The 23,064-nt window shown below is 41.1% G+C and overlaps 1 protein-coding gene across 4 annotated transcripts in view; it reads left to right on the top strand.

The window, feature by feature from the left end:
- Positions 1 to 231: 231 nt before the first annotated feature.
- nphs1 (NPHS1 adhesion molecule, nephrin) overlaps positions 232 to 23,064 on the top strand; it is a 37,898-nt gene continuing 15,065 nt past the window's right edge. Inside the window, exons 1-13 of one of the 4 annotated variants that reach the window (XM_034128107.1) lie at positions 232 to 380; positions 2,086 to 2,280; positions 5,260 to 5,382; positions 10,959 to 11,081; positions 11,797 to 11,878; positions 13,203 to 13,306; positions 15,060 to 15,181; positions 15,386 to 15,557; positions 16,915 to 17,072; positions 18,014 to 18,155; positions 18,635 to 18,702; positions 18,788 to 18,956; positions 22,080 to 22,209. In XM_034128107.1, coding sequence (XP_033983998.1) covers positions 2,139 to 2,280; positions 5,260 to 5,382; positions 10,959 to 11,081; positions 11,797 to 11,878; positions 13,203 to 13,306; positions 15,060 to 15,181; positions 15,386 to 15,557; positions 16,915 to 17,072; positions 18,014 to 18,155; positions 18,635 to 18,702; positions 18,788 to 18,956; positions 22,080 to 22,209 — 1,535 coding nt within the window. In that variant the 5' untranslated portion in view covers positions 232 to 380; positions 2,086 to 2,138. Of the gene's footprint in view, positions 386 to 2,085; positions 2,307 to 5,259; positions 5,383 to 10,958; positions 11,082 to 11,796; positions 11,879 to 13,202; positions 13,307 to 15,059; positions 15,182 to 15,385; positions 15,558 to 16,914; positions 17,073 to 18,013; positions 18,156 to 18,577; positions 18,703 to 18,787; positions 18,957 to 22,079; positions 22,210 to 23,064 lie in introns of those variants that run through there. The other 3 variants (XM_034128105.1, XM_034128106.1, XM_034128108.1) reach the window with 3 other exon arrangements.

Raw genomic sequence — 23,064 nt, 5'->3', positions numbered from 1 at the left:
AGATAATATTGAGCACACCTGCTTACTGAGACACTTAATGTGAATAACTGTGCAGATTTGTAATGTCTGTTTGTAGTTATTCAATATTCCTTTATCAACAATGGGTCAAATACTTAATTTGAAAGGTGGCCGCACTGACAAACTCACAGAGAATTACCCCCTTTATCAGAAATTCCCCTAAAACACATAATACTGAAACACTGTGGTCACAGTCTAAAACGCAGAATAATGGCCAATTGATGATAATGGATCATTGAATTCCCCTTCATTACAACTGACTCCGGTGGTTTAGAGACATAGACATCATGATTAGGCAGACTGGCTGAGAGGGAAGGGAGAGAGTGGTAGAGTGGGACAACTATCAGGAAACAACAAACATGGTGAGGTATTACCTTGTTTTATTTTTGTGAAAAACATTACAATTTGAATCTTTGACTTACTAAAATGTAGGGTGAGGGTAGCACAAGCAGTGCAGTGCCAGTAATCTGTAATACAATTAACACAGGCTGTGTAACATTAGCGCACACTATAGCAACCATAAGCTAACCATAAGCTACAGTAAGTTAGCTCATGGCAGCTAGTGTGCGATGTTACCATAAGTTTTACTTCAGGTAAACATAAACCTTATGTTCATTAGCTCTTGGTTTACTCTTATTCTGTTAAACAACTCTACAGAGGTTAAATATACGTTTTTATCAAACTGTACAGTATGTAGCATTATAGTCAACTTAAACATCAAGCTAGCAGCAACTACTACACTTATCCTCACTAAAAGGTCTCTCCCTCTTTCTACCATTTTTCAAGTTGAACAAGCAACCTGGGTAAATGGTACAGATAACATGTCCCACATTGTTATTTCCAATGTTCTGTTTTACACTCCTAAGTACTCTTGGTTAGGTAGCAAAACCCTTGGATGTAATAAACTGAGCAAGGGTACGATCTAGGGCTCATAAAAATATCTTGTAAGAGGTACATTGGGCCTATTTCTTAATGTAAAAAGTGACATGCTCTCATGAGGGTTCCTATAACTACATTGTGATACTGTACTTAGTATTGTTATATTTCATAATAATACACTAGCCTATTACTATTTCTGAAGCGACTGTAGATTGTTGTTGAGTATTCATTTATGTAAACTGTATGCAAATGTTCTCCTGTGTTTGGTTGTTGGTATGCATCCTCTGTAATGGCCAATTTTGCCCTTCATATTTGACGTGAGGTGACTGGTTCAGCCTTGATCTGAGAGCTCTGCCTCTCACTCATGTTGTCAGACGCAACAGAGCATGCACTTCACAAACAACTTGGTCATTGCCTCAATGAAGGTCAAGATTCAAACAGCCTAGCGGAATCAAGCTGCCTTCTCTGTGGGGCACTGTTTAAACGAGATTCACGCTCAGATATTTGCCATTAATTGGAGTTTTCAGTTGCGTTTGGCTCCTTAAACTGAATTTATTCATAAACTCTATGTATAATAATCCTAGCCCCATTGTTAGAAGCTCATGGACTGCCTGTTTTAAGGTTAACTTCCTGACTTAAATGCAATGCACCAAGGAATGTCACCTACTGTAAGAGCCTGGCTGAAGGATGGCGAACCCCACCTATGACAAACAAGGGGGATTAAAGTGATAATCATTACTCTTCCCAAGAGGAATTAGCTGGTGGGACATCGACATTAAAGAAAAACCGCAGGTGAACAAGGTCTCTGATACCCCATGCTTATTCCCTTCTCCCAATACCCTATCTGCATGGCTGAAGGGGGATTTAATTCGCAGTAATTACTTTATTGACTCATTTTCAGGACCGTATCACTGCAGTTTCCCATCAATAAAACATATGCCAGCATGAATAATGTGACCAGACACAATGGGGGGCCTTCTCAGACAAAAGACCGCAAGACTGCTTCCCTGTGGTGTATGTTTATGGCATGCTCCCTCCACTTCTTTTACATCCTCCATAACACTCCTCAAAAATACTCACTTGCCTTTGTTCTTCTCCCCCTTTTTACATTAAATCCCATCACATCCCTTCCCTCCTCTAACATTCCACTCAAACTCCTTTCCCCCTCTTCCCTTTTTATGTCTCCAGGCACGCATGCCCAGCAGGCCTTCAGGACTGAGCCCAGGAACCTCACTGTGCGGATGGGAGCCACAGCTGTGTTGAGGTGTGAGGTGCTCCGGGCCTCAGGGACTGTGCAGTGGGTGAAAGATGGCCTCCTCCTGGGACCACAGAGAAGCCTGCCAGGCTTTGAGCGCTACAGCATGATTGGAAACCTCAAGAGAGGTAAACAGGGAGACTCACAGAATAAGGTATATGGCCTATTGGGATTTGATGGACCCATCCAAGCTAAATAAATGAACTTGTGTAATAAAAACAGGAATAAAATAATAAAAACAGGAATAAAATTAAAAAAACAGAACGAGTCATCTTAAATGGTCAGTATTTGATTTATCCAGGGTACTGCTTTGTTATTGTGACATACAGTATAGTTCAAATAGTTTTAATTGTGAAGTGCTGCTGTCAGCTCAGGAGGCAGTTCAGCTTAGCATTGGCTACTCTAAAAGTAAATGGGATGATGTGGTTGCTATGGCTTCAAAGTCCTTTAATAAAGCAACACAGACATTATGGAACCTTATGCCTCACTGGCTCTCTATACTGGGAGCATCTGGGAGTGAGGAGGTGATGAGATTGTCAACAGCCTCTCACACGTCCCCCTCACTGTCATTCACATGTGAAGACAGAAAAAAATATTAAAGCGATAGTGTCAGCAAATCAGTGAAATGTGGCAGGGAATAAAGTGTGTTGCAGAATCAACACAGTCTATAAAAAGTAATAGCCAATTAGACAGCAATCCAGAGTAAGAGAAGAGCATCTGTTCCTGATCAGCCCGCAACAAGCCGCACTTCACTGTTGCTCAGTGTCGGAGACCGCCAGCGACACATAGACACTGCATGCCAAACCACGCATTGTCTATATTTATTAACCCCTATAGTTAACATCAAAACAAACATATAAAAGACTTAAATTATGTCTGTCAGCTGATTAGTCGTCAGTGAGCAAATTACGGTAAGCATTACAGGAGGTACAGGAAAAAAATGTCTTTGCCTCTTTTTACCTGACATACAACTACATTAAAAAAGATACACATGCACATAAGGAACACAAACACACACAAGCTGTCAAACACTCAAACATACACTCATGAATAAACAACCCATCAACGCAGGTACATTTTTACCAGAAACAAAACCTGCAAACGGATGTATGCAATCACTTTACACTGCACGGAAAGAGCAAAATCGTTAAGATGGCACTTGACTGCACTTGATACTCCACCAGTCTTTGCTGATTGTCCCCATCAGGGATGTTTATAGATGCTTAAAAAGCCTGAAATGACACATTTACAAAAACAGAAGAGGCCAGCATTGATTTCAACATATACTTACAGTTTAAGTAGCACCCTTAGTTTCAACAAGAGAAAGCAATGATGTAAATGTGTATAAACACGAGGCTAGATCTACTGTAGGATTTCATGCATCTGTGCACAATATTGTGCACTGCAAAGACCAACACAAAGAACAACAGATAAAACAGCTTGTTCAAGGCACTATATACTGGTCATGCAATCAATCAATCAGGTACAATGTAATTATTAATGAACTCTTTTGTCCACATGTCATCGCATTTACCCTAAGAGCACATTTTTCTCCTCTAATATCAGCTAACTAATATTAAGCATTTATAAAGTGAAACACCAAAGTCACACATCAATATTCAGAGTTTGTGGCATGTTGGCAACACAAGAATGTATTAGAAAACGAACACATATTCTATAACATGTAGGTCATACTACTTACATACATAATAGAAATAGGTTTCATTAATTGTGTGGCATTCTATACATTCTTGTTTAAGAATAAGAAGTGCATACTTTATATTTAATCAGCTTGTTCCACTAAAGACAACGACATATTCACTTTCTGAAAGGATGAATGGCCCTGTAAAATGGAGGCTGTTACTTTCTGTAAGAAACTGCCTGATTTTCAAACTACAAAAAAAGTAAGTGAGACAAAGTATTCCCGGCTGCCTTAAAGACTCCGCATCAAGATCAACATTTTACACTTTTTCTCCTTTTCCATTGGGACTGGCCTCTCTTAATTATGTAAGAATACGTGTTGCCAGCTTTGCCGCCAATACAAAAATGCAGATTTGCAGGGGAGAGAATGTACACTGCTGCTGACATAATGGCTATGTAGATTTACTGTATCCCAAAATTGTGAAGACCCTAGCTGAAATAAATACAGAATAATGGACAAATAAGCAAATCGGGAAGCAGCCACCCACCATCTCCACTACCATAAATACACACACTGTACAACTTGATTGCACTATTTGTGAGTAATTCTAGGAAAGAGGAATATGATTAATAACTTCAATGTCTCTCTCTCTGCACTCAATGATAACTTAGATGTGAAAATTGCTTCTGGTTGGTCTTAATTATCTTGCCAGCTTACTTGACACATGCATTTTTAGGCCAGGGTGGTTGTCAAACCAAGATACTATTTTGTACATGTTAGAAGGCAGCGAGCCAGAGAATCAGGAGCTGAAAAACCAACACTGAACATCATCTAATCCCCAGAGGTTATGGCAACGCATCAAACAAATCAAGTCATTTTGGCATGCCAGACTATCAGAAGAGAGATACCGAGAGAAGGACTCTGCCTGGCATCAATTAATAGACGGTTTATTCGGTCTGCGTTGTGAATCTGGAATTGAATTTCGTTTACCATGCTGGAAAGTCATTCTAAACAAAATGCCTCGGCTATGAGTACAGACAACCACTTGCATGTCAATGGAAATGCCTGCAGCAAGTGAGATGTTTCCATTTTACAGAAATATGAAAATAGTCTATTTATAATCAAATCAAATACCCGCGCGTCAGCAGTAGAGGATATTACCGTATTGAATTGAAAAGCGAGACTGTCATTCTACAAATTGCTTTTATTGTTAATTTTCCCATTTCCCATGTTGAAAATTGCCTATAATTCAGACTCTCTGAAATCAACACAGAAGAAATAAAGCCTGCAGGAGGCATTTATCGATACACATGTAACAACGCTGAACAGTGAGTGCTATATTCAGTGGGGAGTAGAGAAGAAAACCAAACAAGCGTTTATTTTCTGTTATTATTGACATGCTTTTAGTGAGAACATACTTATCACAACATAATGTGTCTCGTCGATCTCTCCCTCTCCTCTTCAGGACAGCATCATCTGCAGATTGAGAAGACCTTGCTGGAAGATGAAGCTTCATATGAATGTCAAGCGGGCCGATCTGATAGCAGTCAAGCTATCATTTCCAGCACAGCATGGATCTTCATGTTAAGTGAGCACAACCATGGAAGTGTGAACAGAGGGGATGTGTGGGCTTTTGAAATTGTACCTGAGAAAATATTGTTAGTTATGATTAAAATAACTTACACACTAATTTGCAAAGGGAGAATGACAACAAATCTCACCTGCTCTTTGCGCTGCATCATCACTCATAAATTATGAGTGATGATTGATCTGGATAATTGTCTGCCAGAGTGTGCTTGATCCCTGTATGTTAGGAAAACATGTAACAAAATGTTGTATGTATTGAGGCACAGTGAGCATTCTCAATACTCCACTTACATAACCTCCTGACCGCTAATCAGCATATAAAGAGCTGTTACATATTCATTTCTACTGACAAAAAGTTTGAATTTGTTTAAGATTATGCATTTACAGCAGCACACACTTGAATTTAGAGACTACATTTAAAGTGTCCATGGTACAGTAGAACTCAGCGGTTGCCTTCATGCACTGTTTTTGAAGCATGTATGATCCATGTAGAAAGTATCAATTTTCATAACTTTTCAGACTATTTATTTCTTTAACACGCATCATGCCTTCCCCACATGTTCCAGTAGGTCTTTGGCTTTAACCAGCAGCTACACAATACAGAGTGTTAACACAGCCTGGATTCCCTGGCAAGCCTCTGGGCGATCCATGTCTCCCCCTTTCACAGGAATACATTATATCAGAAGTGATTGAAAAGTTCCTACTCAGACATGCGCTGGAATAGATGTAATTGTGCGACTATATTAGACCACCTGTTGTCACCTTTACAACCACCCGGTATCTCTCTCTCCCTATCCCTCTTGCTTGTGGGAGCAAGCCCATATGTGGCAAGGAAAGGACTCTAAAAGAACCTTTCTTCTCCAGGCGTAGTTCATTTGCTTACACCCCCCCCTCCCCATTCTGCACAATTTCTCCCCCTCTCCCTCGCTTTCCGGCTTTCTCTTTGGTGACCATGGAGAGGGTTTTTTTTTTTGGAAAGGGTGGGGGGGGGGGGTGGCCGTGGCGATTATAGCAGCCTCACTCTCCTCTGGGAAGAAAGCAGGTTTTTCTGACATCAATGGGCCGGTGGGAGGGATGGCGGGTGGTGTGGGATACGAAGAGGCATAGAGCGCAGAGGTCTCCTTTGAATGGCTACGTTCTGCTCTACACTGCAGCAGTCTCATGTCCTACAGCAGGCCTACACCTGCAGCCACAGCAGGCTTGACTCCCACAGTTATTACCTCTGAATTGCCTATTGCATATTATGCGCCCACATACACAAAGTCAACAAGATTGCCTTAGGCTATGTCGTAAAAGGTCAAAATGTGTGGGAATTATGTTTCGTGTTGCATCAGGGATCACTGGTACTCGTATTTACCATGACTGAAACCTACTGCCACCGTGTGCCTGACATGCTCAGATCTGAATCTCAGCTGGTGTTTTTGTTCAGTGTCTTGGGAACACTTTCCAGCTGTTGACTTTTTTAAGATGGACAGTAACAGCTGTACTCTTGCAAAGGGCGAAGAGTGAGGCGACTGCCTTAAAAAGCACTCTGCAGCCTTGGTCCTAAAGGGTCATTTGTTCCAACCCACCAACTCAACTGATTCAAAGTACGTGACTAATCTGAGGCTTGATAATGAGCTGATGAATTCAATCTCCTCTTAGTGCTGATCTGGGACTGGAAACTGTGCATTCCTTTGAAGAGCACTGTTTCTGATGAGTTCCCCACAGACTTCTCCATCACAGAACTACAGCTCCCAAGGCCCCACACCCCTGGCCAGCCAACCATGGCCATATCCCATCAAGCCCTGCATCAAATCAAAACACTATAAACTCTTTATGAGGAGATACAGTGGGGGAGAGGGGAGGAATGTGAAAACAGAACAGAAATTGTTGGTCGTATAATTGGATTTTTGGGTCAGAGGGAATGCTATCATGACTGGCTAATTCAAGATGAATCACCACAGGCAGTGAATATCATGGACGGGGGTAAAAATGTCAATAAGCCCCATCCATGAGCTTACAAAGAGATGTTTTCAAGACATTTCCATTGGTGCAACATAACTCCTGTGTGTTTTTGCCTTCCTGTAGAGCTTAGATAGGGGATTACCGCAATAGGCAGATCAAGTGGCAGTGAGTAATCCATGACAATAACAACCTCTACCCCCTCCGCCGTAAACCCCCTCCTCTTCTAAAACTTACCCTGCACCGTGCCTGTCACATACCTGACGCATCCTGTGTCTCGGTTTACACCATTAGCCTTAGCATTTAATCCTATTAATGAACAACTCTCTCCGTCTCTGCATTGCCAGCCTGTACAGATGCCTCCTGCAAATGTTCAAAACAGTTATTTGATGTCTTCTGGTTTTAGACTGCGTTACTCATTCTGTTGCCATAGTTGGGTCTTACAGAGGTGTGTGTGTGAGCGCTTTCGTGTTTATGCACGTGTGTGCCCATGTGTGTAAGCTTATTATCAGTGTTGGTTGGAGGTTAGAGGACATTTTAGGAACGAGGGCTATGGTGAGGTTTTTGCGGTAGCTAATGAGTTTAGCACTTGAAGAGCATATAATGAGCCTTCATTTTACGATTCCCTGTTATGAATAATGGAACAACTTATAAATGGGGGCACAAGCAACGCAGAACATAGTGACTTTATTCATCTTCGTTCATGGAAAATTCTGACAGTTACCCAAGATGTAACCCCATCAGGCGATGGTGTGTTATACAGTGGTGTTACGGTGTGCCTATTATGGTAACAGACAATTAGCAAAGGAGGCCCTGCTAAATGGTCAAATGAGATACTAAATGGACAACTCAACTGTTTTGTCTCTCTCGTTTGATTTGAACTCTTTTTAATCAATTAAAAAAGGGATACTTGCTATTCTTGAATGTGTGAATTATTTTGGTAAATGGTCATGAGAGCAAAGGCTAAGAGAGGGCAGTATTGGTTCAGGAGGAGTGGCGTGATGGCTGCTGCTCTACTTCTCCCCCAGAACAGACGGGAGACGGTGAGGAAGGGAACACTGGAAAAAAAGCACTGTTTCAGAGGCTTTTATAGCCAGAGATCACACACCTGAGACCTACAATGTGTGCGTATCTGTGTGAGAAACCGTGTGTTTGTGTATAAAAAAAAATCTATCCTTTTACATGGAAGTGTTGCCTTCAGCCAATCTGTGTCATACAGAGATAAAACCAATAAGTTGTGTTTGTGTGATCTTCAGTCTCCATTATTTTTTCTTAATTCAGCATAATAAGCCTTTTAGAGACTGGTTTATCCTCTGGGCCTCTTCCAATAATTTCTCTACAGAATCAGCTTGGTATCACATGTTACTGTACACACACTCTGGCCCCTGTTGCTTGTCTGCACACACGCTCATCTCTGTCAGTGGGTTCGTGAATGCAAATCTACATGCACTGTAGACTTGAGTTTATCTTAGGGTGTTTTTATGCAAAGGAGCTGTGTGTGTGTGTGTGTGTGTGTGTGTGTGTGTGTGTGTGTGTGTGTGTGTGTGTGTGTGTGTGTGTGTGTGTGTGTGTGTGTGTGTGTGTGTGTGTGTGTGTGTGTGTGTGTGTGTGTGTGTGTGTGTGTGTGTGTGTGTGTGTGTGTGTGTGTGTGTGTGTGTGTGTGTGTGTGTGTGCACGTGTGCATCTGTACGTGAATGAGAGAAAGATAGGTGGATATGCATATTGATGTGTGTCTACTAATCTGCTTCTTATCTGCCTTATCCATCCATCCGTCTGTATTTGTTTAATGAATCAAATTTTGCGGCTCACTGTTTCTCGTCTGAAGCAAGTCTTTCCGTACCTATCTATTATTGTTCGTATATGTACCTTAATAAGAGAGATAGGACTAGAAAGCAGAGAGATAGGGAGAGACAGGGAGACAAAATAACAAAGCCGACAGGCAATTAGAAAAGAAAGGGGCAGAAAGAGTTAATTCTGAGAACAGCTTGTATGCTGTCTGTTTTTGCTCTGAGTGCATGTCCAGTAAATTGAATAGAGTGTGTGTTGTTGTTGTCCACATGTACTATTACATTTGTACAAATGTTCATCCTGACTGAGCTGATTGGGTCACATTGTTTGATGTGATGGATGGCAGCCTTTTATTCCCAGTGCAAGCTGGAACACACCTTCCCCCTCACTTCTGCAGTTTAACTGCAGTGGTCAAGAAGGATAGCGTGGGGAGAGGGGGGGTGGGCTCCGGATGCTGGAGAGAGGATGATGGAGTGAATGAGAGATAAGAGGACCAGCATGAGCGAGCGAAGAAAAAAATGAAATACCTGCCTGCCTCATTTGTGAACATATCATTATTCTTATTTTAGGATTTGTTATGCTGCCAGACACTCCTGGAGCACAACAAGTGATGCGCTATGTTGAATCGTGCGGGCCTGAGTAGATTGAGAGTGCAGGGGCTGTCAATAGATGCATGGCCCAGTCATCTTCTCAGGGAAGAGGGGGGGGAAAACAAACAAATGCATCTCATTATTGCAGCGCGCGCCTCTGCAGTGCTCTGGGTAACCCATCACAGTCCACACAGATTCAATTGCTTCTTTTAAATCAGTTTGGAGCTGCAGCCACATCTCATCTGTCTCAATAGCAGACTGGAGCCAATGGACGGCCCTGCACACAGCAACAGCTCCTCCTAGTGGACAGGAATTGATTGTATGTGACAAAAGATGAAGATGGCTTGCTGATGTGGTTGTTTGTGCTCCAGCTGTTTACCCGCACATTAGCAGTGGATGTATCCCAGAATTCAGCAGCAGGTATCCTCGTGCTCCTGCTCTCCTCTGCAGCTTATTTTACACTCACTTTTCATTCTGGCCATACCTCTTTACTCTTCGGCCAGAGGCTTTCATGTCTCTCTCACACATGTTTACCTATCCTGCATTTTGAGCTCCCAGTTCAATCTCTGACGTCAGCCTTTGCACTTGATCTCTGATGAAAGAAAAACTTAACAGTACCGATAGTATGTCATTATACAGGCTCACCCCCTACATAAAGCTGGCACAATAGACAATCAGGTTCCTGTATCTTGTGCATGATTGAATTGATAGTCTTGGTAAGATCTGCAGAAATCTCTTTGATTGTTAGTTGGTGACAGATTTCTCAATTTACTGCCAAACTATTTCCAGTCCCTTGTGTTAAAAGCAGTTTTTTTTCCTTCCTGGAATTCCTATTTATGGTCAGATAAAAGGGTTTTAGAGTAGAACAGTAGAGAAGTGAATACTGCTTTGATCAGTCCAGAAAGCACATATTTAGCTCGGGGGTGATCTGAGAAGAAGAGTGTTTGGTGTTTGCTATGATAGATTAGCACTGGATCGGTTTCATCACCATTTCATCTCTGTATTCTCTTTTTGTCCACAATTTGTATTCTAACACAACAGAACATCAAACCTCGCTGTAGTGAATCACTCAAAAGCTTGACAGCGTGACATTCCAGTCATTTCCAAATGTTGCCAGCGCTTATTATTATATCATTGCATAGGCCAATATCCATCTGTGACAGCGTCTGCTTCCTCTAACCAAAGATTAGCCTGATGGATATTAGGTAAATGATTGGATAAATATAAATCTTCAGCTGTTGTTTCTCTCATCCAGTTCCTCCCTCCAAGCCGTACCTTATGGTGGACATGGCAACCCCCTGGGTGGCAGGGTCCAAGTACACGGTCACCTGTATCGCCCCTGACTCAAAGCCCATGGCTGATATCACACTCTATAAAGGTGAGTCGCCACAAATGTGACAGAAACGTTGAGTTTGACAGGTTAGAACTATAGGTTGCAAGCTGAATATTTAAATATAAAAAACATTGGAGAAGATACTGTAAGATATGAGACCAGCAAAGATCTCTTATTTCATAGTCTTTGAATAGCAGTGTTGAAAGTAGCAGACCGTGTGGGAGGAAATAGCCTCACATTTGAATTTCCAATTTCTACTGACTTTACGATTGCATGTACAGAGAATGTGTCACAAGTTTTGTAGTTGTTCACAAGAACAACAGCAATTTTTCCATTTTCTATCTTTGCCTCTTGCTCCCCCGTCACACCTATTATACTGTATATTGCTGAAGCGGAGGGGGAGTGATGTTCTATTTTTCTTCCTTGGTGTCGATTAGTCTCAGAGTAGTGCTGTAGTTCTAACATATATACATTATTTGTTCATGTCAAAATGTACATCTCTATTGTTTCCATAAAACATACAATTGTTTTGGTCTTATTATACCGCTGTATGATTTCGATTTAAAAATAGGTTGAGACAGGGGTAATGTTTACTGAAACAGACATATATTGTTGCACACGCAGAAATACACATGTCCATCATATCACAGTATTTACGATTCCACACGAGAATAACACTGATGTTTCTGTTTCACATGAACACATTTACACACACAGTACTCTCCCTTTTTGTGTTCCTTCCCCCCATTGTGTCTCTTAGATGGAGTGGAGCTGACAGGTGCACAGTCTTTCACCATGTCTGGCTCAAAGGATAAGCTCCTGAACACGCATGCCGAAGTAACGTATGTGTTCGCCCGCCTGCCAAACTCATTCTCCTCACTTACATTCTCAATCTCCCCAAGTCTGTCTTTGTTTTCTCCTTTTCCTTGTTTTCACCGCGCTCTTATTTTCTCCCTCTGTTTTAGCGAGCACAATGAATTTCTACACACAGCGAACTGTTACTTGGCACTGTGCGATTAAATTAGCTTTGTCAAATGCACGAAATTACATTCCGGCAGCGAGACCGATCCGATCCTCGCAGGTTCGCCAGGTGCCTTTACATTAAACAGGCCCATAGATTACTTTAATCCTGCTTGTCTCCTCTGTGTCAAAGATAATAACCTCTTGTCATATCCTGAGATAACATTGGGACTGAGGAGCTGCACCGTTGTTCAGCTGCCGAGGTCTTAAGCAATATTGATGCCCCTTCCTCATATTCACACTGAGAGTTCGCAGCAGCGGGCCATGTGTGATCGTTACAGCCGACATTCTGCTGTAATTTGAAATAGAAGACATGAACTGAGAGAGTAAACTAGGCTCAAAATAAAACCACTGCATTGAAGGGACCGGCGTTTCTTTTATAAACATTGCAAAGGGCATTTTTCAATCCACACAGCAGTGCAAAGTAAATTCACTCAAGAAGTCATTGGAAGAGCCTGTACGAAGTATTGCCATTTTTGGCCATATACTACTTTTAACTACGTTTCAGAGGAAACAAATATATGAAAGGCTAAAACACATTGTTAAAACGGTTCTAAACCCTTTTTGGTTTGGTGCATAGTTTGGGCTTTATGTTTCGATTCAACTTTCTTTTCTCCTTAGATGGTTTAGATCCATCCAAAGTTTCAGCAAAAAAACAAAGACTAGCGAAAAAGTCAAAGACATGCCTATACACACCAGAAGTTATTTTTCTTCGATCCTGTCCAATTAACCATCTCACAGCCCCTCAGACTTGTATTGTGACTCCCATTGGACTAAACTACCCAGCTGTATAGAGAGGCTAGTGAAAAAGATCTCCAACTCCACCAGCTAACAGTATATTGCAAATGCACATTGATGCACCAGTTCTAACTATCTGAAAAAGACATTTCAAACAAATATCACATGCCACACGAGACAGTTTACTATGGAACAAGTACTTATACTTTGATACTTTGGAGCATATTTTACTGATAAAACTTCTATACTTTTACCGAATAGGATCAACTGCAGTACTTTCACTTGTAAAAGTATGTCAACATCAGTGTTTTTGTCATTTGACAACTTTAAAACTTCATCTGGCTCAATGTTAACTTCTCAAGTCTTTTCACCTTCTCATTTTGTCTGTGTTTCTGTTTCCTCCCAAAGGGTCACTGCTGTGAGCTCTGACAACGGGAGGCAGCTGGCATGTCATGCACAGAACCCCGCCCTCTTCCGGCCTGTGGAGACCACAATGACCATGATGGTGCACTGTGAGTGTCTCATCCTGTCTTTAAACTGACAGTAAACACCCCCTTTTCTTTAAAAAAACAAAAAAAACAAGCCCTCGTGTACAAACACAGTCAACCACACAGGAACACAACCTTGGGGAGGCCCAAGGGTAACCGTCCTTGTGCAATCAGTCTCTGTTAGCAGTCCAAGGAGAAGCATTCAACCTGAAGGCAAACTCACACCTACTTCAAGACAACGTGAGTGTGACTGCCTCCAGTTCACACGGCTGCCCCTGGTGGGCTGAGATGAATATGAACAAAGAAGCAGGTCTCTGGTTTTCTTACTGTAAAACCGCTTAGTCCACAGTGGTGCCATGAATCAATTTATATTTACTGTTTTATTCAGTATTCTTAAAATGATCTACACCCTTATTTCCAACCGAAACCCATAAACTATTTACGAGACCAACTGAGAGGGATTATATCAGTGAGACCTCAGGACCTGCTATTTTTAAAGTAATATGAACTAATATGGGATGCTGAGGCCACCACAGTTAATGATAATGAATCCTACAAAACTAACCTAGCAAACTTTTGTGCTCATCAGCTTAAATTAAATGTAGAATCCACTGAGGCAGGAGGGGAGGCAGTTTCTGTTGCTTTTTTCTTTCATGCTATTATCACAAACCGCGTAACATTATATAAAAACAATTGTTACTGCAGCACCCGAAGGTGAGTTGACACATATGCTGTCTCTGGCTCTCATTGCATTTGGCATTTCTTGTTCCTCTTATTTGTAGAGGCAACAATGAAAGCCATTGTTGCTGAACACACAAACAGTGTGACATGGCAGCTAATGTTTACTACAGTTGGTTTAGTATTTTCTACTCTGTTGATCAGTTGAAGTAATTGATTGTTTAGGCCCGAGAGTTTTCCCACCTGCTTCTCCTTGCCTAAATCATGTTGTTGATTAAAGTAGAGCGGGGCTGCTGACACCTTTAGCAGTGAGCGCTCACTAGCTCAGCTGCCGTATTATCCACAGGCTGACTAGAAAACTTAATGTTGTCTCTATCTATACTCTTCCACATTAGAAACAGCTGCTGCTGGTTAAACAACCACCAATAACCGTGAGCAGTCCTCCCGCCTCTCCGTCTCCTGCTCTGTATTAAACAACATAGGCACGGTGCTAAGTGCTAATGTTGCAGAACTCGGGACCACCGCTGCAGTCTTACTCAGCATGCCAGCCCATCAAAGCCAGCGCGGTGGCCATTTTCAGCCAGCCAGATTGTTAGCAAGGTGGCAATTTGTCACACTGGCCCAGGGTCCGCAGCCTGCTCTCTGAAACTGATTGCAGCAATAACAAAGGCCCGTCCTCTCCTATTTACTGCCTATATTTTATTCAAGGGGGCTCTAATTTATTCATATTTCACGTTGCCTTATTACTGTTTGAACATCTGTTATGTGACTTTATGGACTGGATCCAGCTCACTGCTCCCTTAATACTTAATGCTTTCATCAGATCTGGACCTCTTATCCCACAGTCATGTTGATTGTGCCCAATTTATTGGCCCTGTCTCAACAAATACGGATGCTCCCTACTTAATTGCCAAGAGTGTTCTCATCGCAGTGCAGTTTCTTTTTTATGTTATTCTCTTGATGGTCATTCCATCCCCGTTTGGCCAAGCTACTACTTTCTTTCTCATCTCTCACCCTCTTTTTCTTCTGCTTTCTACCGCCATTTATGTAAGTCCCCTTTGTAAAGTCCAAATTGTTTTTGTCTCTCATTTCCTGGCAGACCCACCTCAGCCTCCAGTTATTTTGGGTCTAGAGAGAGAGGAAGTCAAAGAGGGAAGAACGCTCGTGTTGGAGTGTGTGTCTCATGGTGGAAACCCCCTAGCCACTCTCCAATGGACCAAGGTAAATCTTCAGCACCATCTGTTAAGCAGGCTCTGGAACACACTGTCACACTGGCAAAATTAGCTTTTTTATTCAACTTGCAGTGTAAGCATCCTTTTGTTAGAAGCTTCTGTACTTTATTTAGTACGCCATATGGGACTGTGCTAATTTCCGAAACATATTCTTGATGTTGTCTTTTTTTTTTTTTTTGTGTCTGTGTTACAGAATGAAGAAGTTCTCTCAACAACGTGGGAAGAGGACGTTGTGGCGCAGAAGTCCAGCAGTATCCTCTTCATGAAAATCCGTCCAACAGACAACCAGGCAGTGTTGTGCTGTGAAAGCGTCAATATGGTGTCTTCGTCACCTCTTTCTGTTAGCCGCAAAATCACTGTGCTCTGTGAGTGAAAGTAATGCTTATTACAGTGCACAGTGCTGGAACATACAGACACACACACACACACACACACACACACACACACACACACACACACACACACACACACACACACACACACACACACACACACACACACACACACACACACACACACACACACACACTCACACTCAAAGCCCTGGCAAGACGAGCAGCAATGGATTATTCAGGATATGGACAAAAGGCTGAGCAATATAATAAGAGTCTTACCTCAAAAAACTATTATATTGCTGTCCCAGCATAAATTCTAATGCTAAGATCATTAATGAAACTAATGGTTATTATGGCTGCGGCCAATTTTTCCCACTGCCTTCAGATTAGTATCACAGCACGCTCTTTCATAGCGGCTACAATAATTTAGCTGATTTGCTTCAATGCACAATCCTGAGGCAGTACAGCCTACACTTTGTGCGATAGTAACGCCCATGTTTAATAGATTATACATTTCTCTGTGAATTTAAAATGTTTGTTTCAGCAACAATAAAACAAATACAGAATTAATATTCAGCAGCCTTAGTGCATTGAGTCTAACAATAGCCTGATTACCACTACACAGCCAGACTATGTAAGTCCGGGCTTTAAATGTGATTGATGCACCTATTTTATGTAAATATGCTTTGAATTAGAAACGGTCCATGCAGAAATCTCCTGCTTATTCTATGTAAGGGTGGCTGAAGTTATTCCACTGCTCCTCCTTTCCTAACAAAGCCCCCAACAGACCCCGGTGCCATGCCTCACAGTCATCCATTCATGGATGTTGAAAATGAGCTGCTGACTGCCTGACTGCGCTGCAGGCACTGGCAGAGGCTGGAGGGCACGTCTCACTGGTGTAATATGAATATGCCTCTTTTACCTCACGGCTCCTGCTTAATTCCAACATTCTTTGTGTGTGGCATTCACACAGGCGTCCCGGTCTATGTCTCATGTGGGAAAGACACAAATAAGTATTAAGATTTACATACATGACCCCTCCTTCCCCATGTCTGCCATGTCTGCCTGCTCAGTCCCCAGTCTTTGTATTCCCCGGAAGGCTTTATGCAGCTGCATCGCTTTGCCTGCAGCTATTGTACCCCCGTCTCCCCCTGTGGTTAAAACGAAGCAGACTTTAAAAACCACAGTGAAAACCTCCTGAGAAAACAAGTTGCCACTCAAAGTGATTTTCCTTCTCACCCTTGATGCAGCTCTATGTTTCATATCCCAAAATAGGTGCGCTGCCACTGTGATCAGAAAAGGTAGCTGTTGAATGTACTATTCATGGGCGATATTTGTACCAACTTGTTTTCGTATGTCTGCCTGTCTGTGTGTGCGTGTACAACAGTTGAGCCTGCAGAGGTGACACTTTTGGGGTCGTTCACGGCCATCGAGGGGCAGGACATAAATATGGGCTGCTACGCCACCTCCAGTAATCCACCTGTCCAGATCCGCTGGTGGCTGGGCTACAAGGAGCTCAACACATCCGGAGAAGCTATGGAAGAGGTGGGACTACACAGCACACAAGGTTGTAATCTGTCTAAGCAAGTAGAAACAATTATGTTGGCAAGAGATAGTGTACAGTGACAATGGGTTTTAAATGAATGATCATGCTTGTTGTTTTAAAGCGAATACTGCAGTAGGGTATGTTATTGTGTCTTTTTGGTGAACACAAGCCTTAAAAGATAAAGGGCAAACGCCTTGCCCCCTTAAATTTGCCTTGAGGGTAATAGAAAAAACGTTTAAAAGGCCTCCCATTGAATTAAAAAAGAATCCTCTAAAATGTGACCTCCTGTGAACCTTTTAGATGAAAGGAAACGCTATGACCATGAGCAGTGTGTCTGAATAGAACTACAGTATACTGCAAATGAATCAGCAGGTGATTCTAAAAAGAGTATTCTGCTGCTCTTCTCCTCTTTTGTGTATGTTAATCAGATCAAAGTGAATAAAAGCTGACACGGAAGATGAGTGTTATTAAACAAGCTCTTTATTCATCTGGCAGCAACATTTTCATTTGATCTTACACAAGGCACTCAGTGTGCTGTGTGTGAGCTTTAATGCATTTGAAACAGTGTGAGGTTAATGAAGACTGACGCTCCTGTCCAGTGTCTTTGTTAGTCTTTCTGACTGGGGCTTTTACAGTAATCAACACAATAATGGCTTTAATAACCAAATGTGCTGCACAGGCATGACCACTATCAGGCAGGTGCGAAATGATGCTTTGCTCAATTTAAAACAGCGTGCAAAGCAGAAGAGACAGATGAATATGCTATTTATCAAAGACCATGCACAACATCAGTCATTACAGCCGCTAATTTGCCATCTGTATTCGCAAAGACAAACCATTGTGGGTTGTTATTCTCACTGATTTCTTTCTCCCTCTCTCTCCCTGAAACCAAGGCTGTCTGTCCCCTGACTTAACTGTCATGTGTGCATTATGTCTGCAGGGAGACAATGGTGGGATGACAACCGTGTCCAACATGACCCACAGGGTCTCCCGGGAGGACGACGGACTGAAACTCACCTGTGAGGCTTTCAACAAGGGGACACACTTCTCCAAGACCCAGTTCGACATACTCAATGTCTACTGTCAGTAAGCCTTTCTATTCTATTGTTGTAGAATTAACTAGCATAACATACCTATGCGAGGAGAATGACATTTTATTTTGTACTACTTTTAACATGTTATCAAATGCTCATCCATCATAGTTCAGGAGGGCTAGATTTCAATTACAGCTCTGAATGTCAAGAAATGCAAAAAAAGGAAAGAAATTGCTCTCACTCATTTAATTCTCAACACAGAATGTGCAATTGTTTTTTTAGGACTGTTTTTTAAAATGTGTGTTAATGGAAGTGTTTTCTGTTCCCCTTTTCAAATCGAAAATATTCTATATAACTGACCTTGAGTGATGGTCTCTAAGTGAAGCTACTGGACTGTTAAAAATAAACACGTATGTAAATTTACTCAAAAATTCTACTAAAGGACATATTTTTGTTTCTTTTTATATCAGATCCCCCTCAAAATGTATGGCTCGATACCCCCCTTTCAGATGTCCCTCCACGTTCAGGCACCACGGTCCGTCTCGTCTGCTTCTCCACTGGAGGCAATCCCACTGCGACTCTGACTTGGTTCAAGGTGAGTGTGTACTGTATGTGTGTATTGGAGCGTATGTCTGAAATACACACTCTTCCCTGTGTAATTTCCTCCCTTCCTGTTGTAGAATGGAAGGGCAGTCCACGATGCACTGAGGCAGACGTCCTTTGAGCGGGGTGTGGCTCGAGAACTGATCCTGGTTCTGACGCCAAGTGACAACATGGCCACCTTCCGCTGTGATGCCATAAATAAAGCAAAGAAGACCATTTCTGCCCAGACTAAGTTCAAGGTTCACTGTGAGTTAGACTGGAGCTCTGACACAATAACCAACCCAGTCTCACGGCATTTGGTGTTATAGTCACGACATTTAATCTATTGATTCGTGTTCACCAACACGATTTTCCCCTTTTTTTCGTGTCACACAGAACGATTTTAAAAGCAATGCATTTCTATTGGTAGTATGTTTCGTGCCTGCAACACGTCTTTTTGTCCGGTCGGGTCTTGGAAGACCGGTAGCTGTGTGGTTCATAAAAACATGTTCTTACTCAATATCAAGCCACGATTATTGTTTTTATTTTAAATCGTATAATGTCGGACTTTTTTTGCCATCCGTGATGAAAAGAAATGGGGCTCAGAGCCTCAAAATACTGAAATCTGTATTCTTTTTATCTTTTTTTCCTTCTAATTTGTTATTCTTTTCTAAATAACACACTGTTATTTACTCAACAATAACACACAATTATCCTTGTTTTTATTTATTCGTTTAATTCTATCATCTCTGGCTTTTTAGCCGTTCCTCAGGAACTGAATTTCAAAATAAAGTCACCGGAAACAGACGTAGGCCTATAAGGGACATTTCGAGCATCATTGCGATACAGACCACACACTGTTCTTATTATACATCCATGCCACACACCCACTGAACTGATTACCCAAGAACCTCAGCTAGAAGCTCGGTGATTGGATTGTTTAGCCGCAATGCACGTTGGGATATGGTGTTTATGCGATATGAAATCCGAAAAACATTTAAAAAAAGAAAATAATACTTTATTCCGAGTGTTCTTGCTTTTCTCTTTGAAAGTCATCACATAACGGCATTGTAATACACAGTTCGGTTGCATTAAATATGACACATCTGCCGTAGTTCTCTATTTATAGAGCCCTGATTAGAAGACTTCTGGACAAACTGGAAGAACTGCCACGGAAACTGAATACGTGACGTGGATCATAAATATATCAGCAATTAAACAACATCTTCAATTTCTCTTCACACAATACGTCTCCTTGCAGTATCAACACTAATTCGGCTGACTTTTATATTTGATCCAATTGGTAGATAGGTTATATTTACACCATAACGGTGCACAGCTGATATAAAAGGACTTGTAGTTTTTAAAGATATTACTGATTTTCTTTGAATTAAAGAATGTAAATACTGAGTTTAAAGAATAGTCAGGGGATTTGGGTGATGGGAGACACATCTATGGATTCAGAATTTCAATAGCTTACCATTAAATGACGGGTATACCTTTCTGTCTGTGATTTTTTACAAATCAGATATTAGAAGTAAAACATGTGAAATAATATAGCAAGAGGCTATCCTGTACAATTATGTGAAAACATGAATAAAACTACACATCTTCAGATATTATACATACACAAGTGTCCTACACTAATAATACAAAGTTATTATGGCTGTGTGCACCGCCTAGTGGTTAAAGCACGTTATTGAATTAGTTGTGTATATGATATGTCAATAAACCTTAGAACATTTTGAAATCTTGAAAGGGATGTGCAAAATAGCCATTATATACAGTCTTTAATTAACTATTAGTAGAGAATAACGAGTAATGAATATACTTTATAGGGATCTGCAGATAAATGTTTGGTCTTCTCAAGCAGCAACTATCAAATATCTCTCCTGATTGTTGGCATTTGACAATCACCTTCCCTGAATTTTACTCAGGTGTAACTAAAGCCTAATTTAAGGGTTGTTTATATTTCAGATCATTAATCAGAATCTGCAAAGTAACTAAAATAAATGTTGTGGAGTAGAAATACCAGGTTAACCTCTGAATTGTAGTGGAGTAGAATTACAAAGTAACAATGAGCTGTCATGTGGATATATATTAATGCTGCGCATTATGTACACAAGCGATGTTCACCCATTTATTAATTATATGTTTTAAATGTGTACACACCAATGTGTTTCCTATCGCCTAAACCTCCAGGGATGTACACAGTTTAATACTGTCAACTTCTAATTTTGGGAAAAACGAAAACGACTTTTAAAACTACAATTCCCAGTAGAGACGTGCCATAGAACATGTTGCGAAACACAATAGCCAGCATGTGTAGCTCTGGGGGGGTTCCAGTCCAGTTTTGGATAGTCTGCCGTGGTTTCGTTCGATTTCAAAGAGCTGTTTGACGCTCGGCGTAACCTTGGCGCACTGCCACTCCAACATCCAATCCCAGAGTTTGAAGATTAATCACGGGGACTGTAGTCCCAAACGATAGCTGGGGATTATGGGTAGTGTAGTGTCTTCGGCCATCCTAAACTCCGAAATGTTTTTCGGATTTCATATCGCATTAACACCATATCCCAACGTGCATTGCGGCTAAAACATCCAATTACCGAGCTTAAACCATAGCTGAGGATCTTGGGTAATCAGTTCAGTGGCTGTGTATCGCAATGATGCTCGAAATGTCCCTTATAGGCCTACGTCTGTTTCCGGTTATTTTTATTTTGAAATTCAGTTCCTGACGGACGCCAAAAAAGCCTGAGATTATGGAATCAAACAAATAAATAAAAACAAGGATAATTGTGTGTTATTGTTGAGTAAATAACAGTGTGTTATTTAGAAAAGAATAACAAATTAGAAGGAAAAAAAGATTTAAAAAAATACAGATATCAGTATTCTGAGGCTCTGAGGCCCATTTCTTTTCCTCACAAGACGACAAAAAAAGTCAGACATTATACGATTTAAAATAAAAACAATAATCGTGGCTTGATATTGAGTAAGAACATGTTTTTATGAACCACACAGCTACCGGTCTTCCAAGACCCGACCGGACAAAAAGACGTGTTGCAGGCACGAAACATACTACCAATAGAAATACATTGCTTTTAAAATCGTTCTGTGTGACACGAAAAAAAAAAAGGGGAAAATCGTGTTGGTGAACACGAATCAATAGATTAAATGTCGTGACTATAACACGAAATGCCGTGAGACTCGGTTGCAATAACACATGCTGAGCTTTATTTCAGTCTCACTCAGCTGAGAGAAAAGCACAATATCAGATGAATGGATTTATTTTAAACCATTTCACACAGATTTCCAGCATTTTGTACTCTTCTCATCTTGAAATTGTCAGTGAGTTAAGATTGTGTCTTTTTTGTTTACTCTATGGTGCTCCAGTCCTGGCAGTAAGTATGAAGATCTCAACCAAACAGGAGGTGCAACGTCAGGGACAGATGCTAACTCTGGAGTGCCAGTCTGGAAGCAGCAACCCCCAGCCCAGCATCCGCTGGAGTTTGGACACAGTCAGGTTTGGCAAGGCCATTGGTGGAAAGGCCCATAGCAGACAGTGGGCCTCATGCAGCGACATCATTTTGAATTTCCCTGGAATTTGTATTCATTTAAGAGAATCATTATCGTCTCCTGATACACCAAACATTCTGAACCATGGCAGGTGTTGTGCCATGTGCAAACACTCTGACATATGCTTAAGAATTGAATGGATGCCACCAAAACGTCAGCAGTATTGAAATTGTGGTACTGTTAAATAGAATTGGAGGATGAAACCCTCTTTGCAAGCCACACACACACACACACACACACACACACACACACACACACACACACACACACACACACACACACACACACACACACACACACACACACACACACACAGTGACATTTGTTCTCTGCTTTTTACCCATCCTAGTACTAGGAGCTTTGTTTAGCAGAGCAAATAAAGCTAAACAAAGGAAACATTTTATTTTCCAGAATGTCAGAACTTGTGTTACAGAAAAGTCAACAATCATTGAATAGCAGTGTGTAAGTCATTCAGAAGGTGAACACACACTTTAATCCATTAAGGGTTTCAAAGGCTTTATTAGGATCAACGGACAAATTGTATTTCTTGAGCCCAAAAATAAAAGAATCCTATGATTATAATCATTTTAAAACATACAACAATCTAAATTTCATAGAATGATATTCATGCATTTTACGTTCCTGAAATTCAGATTAGTTTTTCTTGCGATGGATAAACAAATATTTGTTCTAAACTTGGTAAAACTTTTACCTTAGAGAAAAAGCAAAAAATGTTTAACATTGTTGATTCCCAGAAATCAATGGGAAAATATATAAATAAAATAATAAATAATTATAAATA

The sequence above is a fragment of the Trematomus bernacchii genome, unplaced genomic scaffold (assembly GCF_902827165.1).
Source record: "Trematomus bernacchii unplaced genomic scaffold, fTreBer1.1, whole genome shotgun sequence".
NCBI classification, from domain to species: domain Eukaryota; kingdom Metazoa; phylum Chordata; class Actinopteri; order Perciformes; family Nototheniidae; genus Trematomus; species Trematomus bernacchii.
Note: the sequence above shows the minus strand (reverse complement) of the source record. Positions and strands in the feature narration are given on the sequence as shown.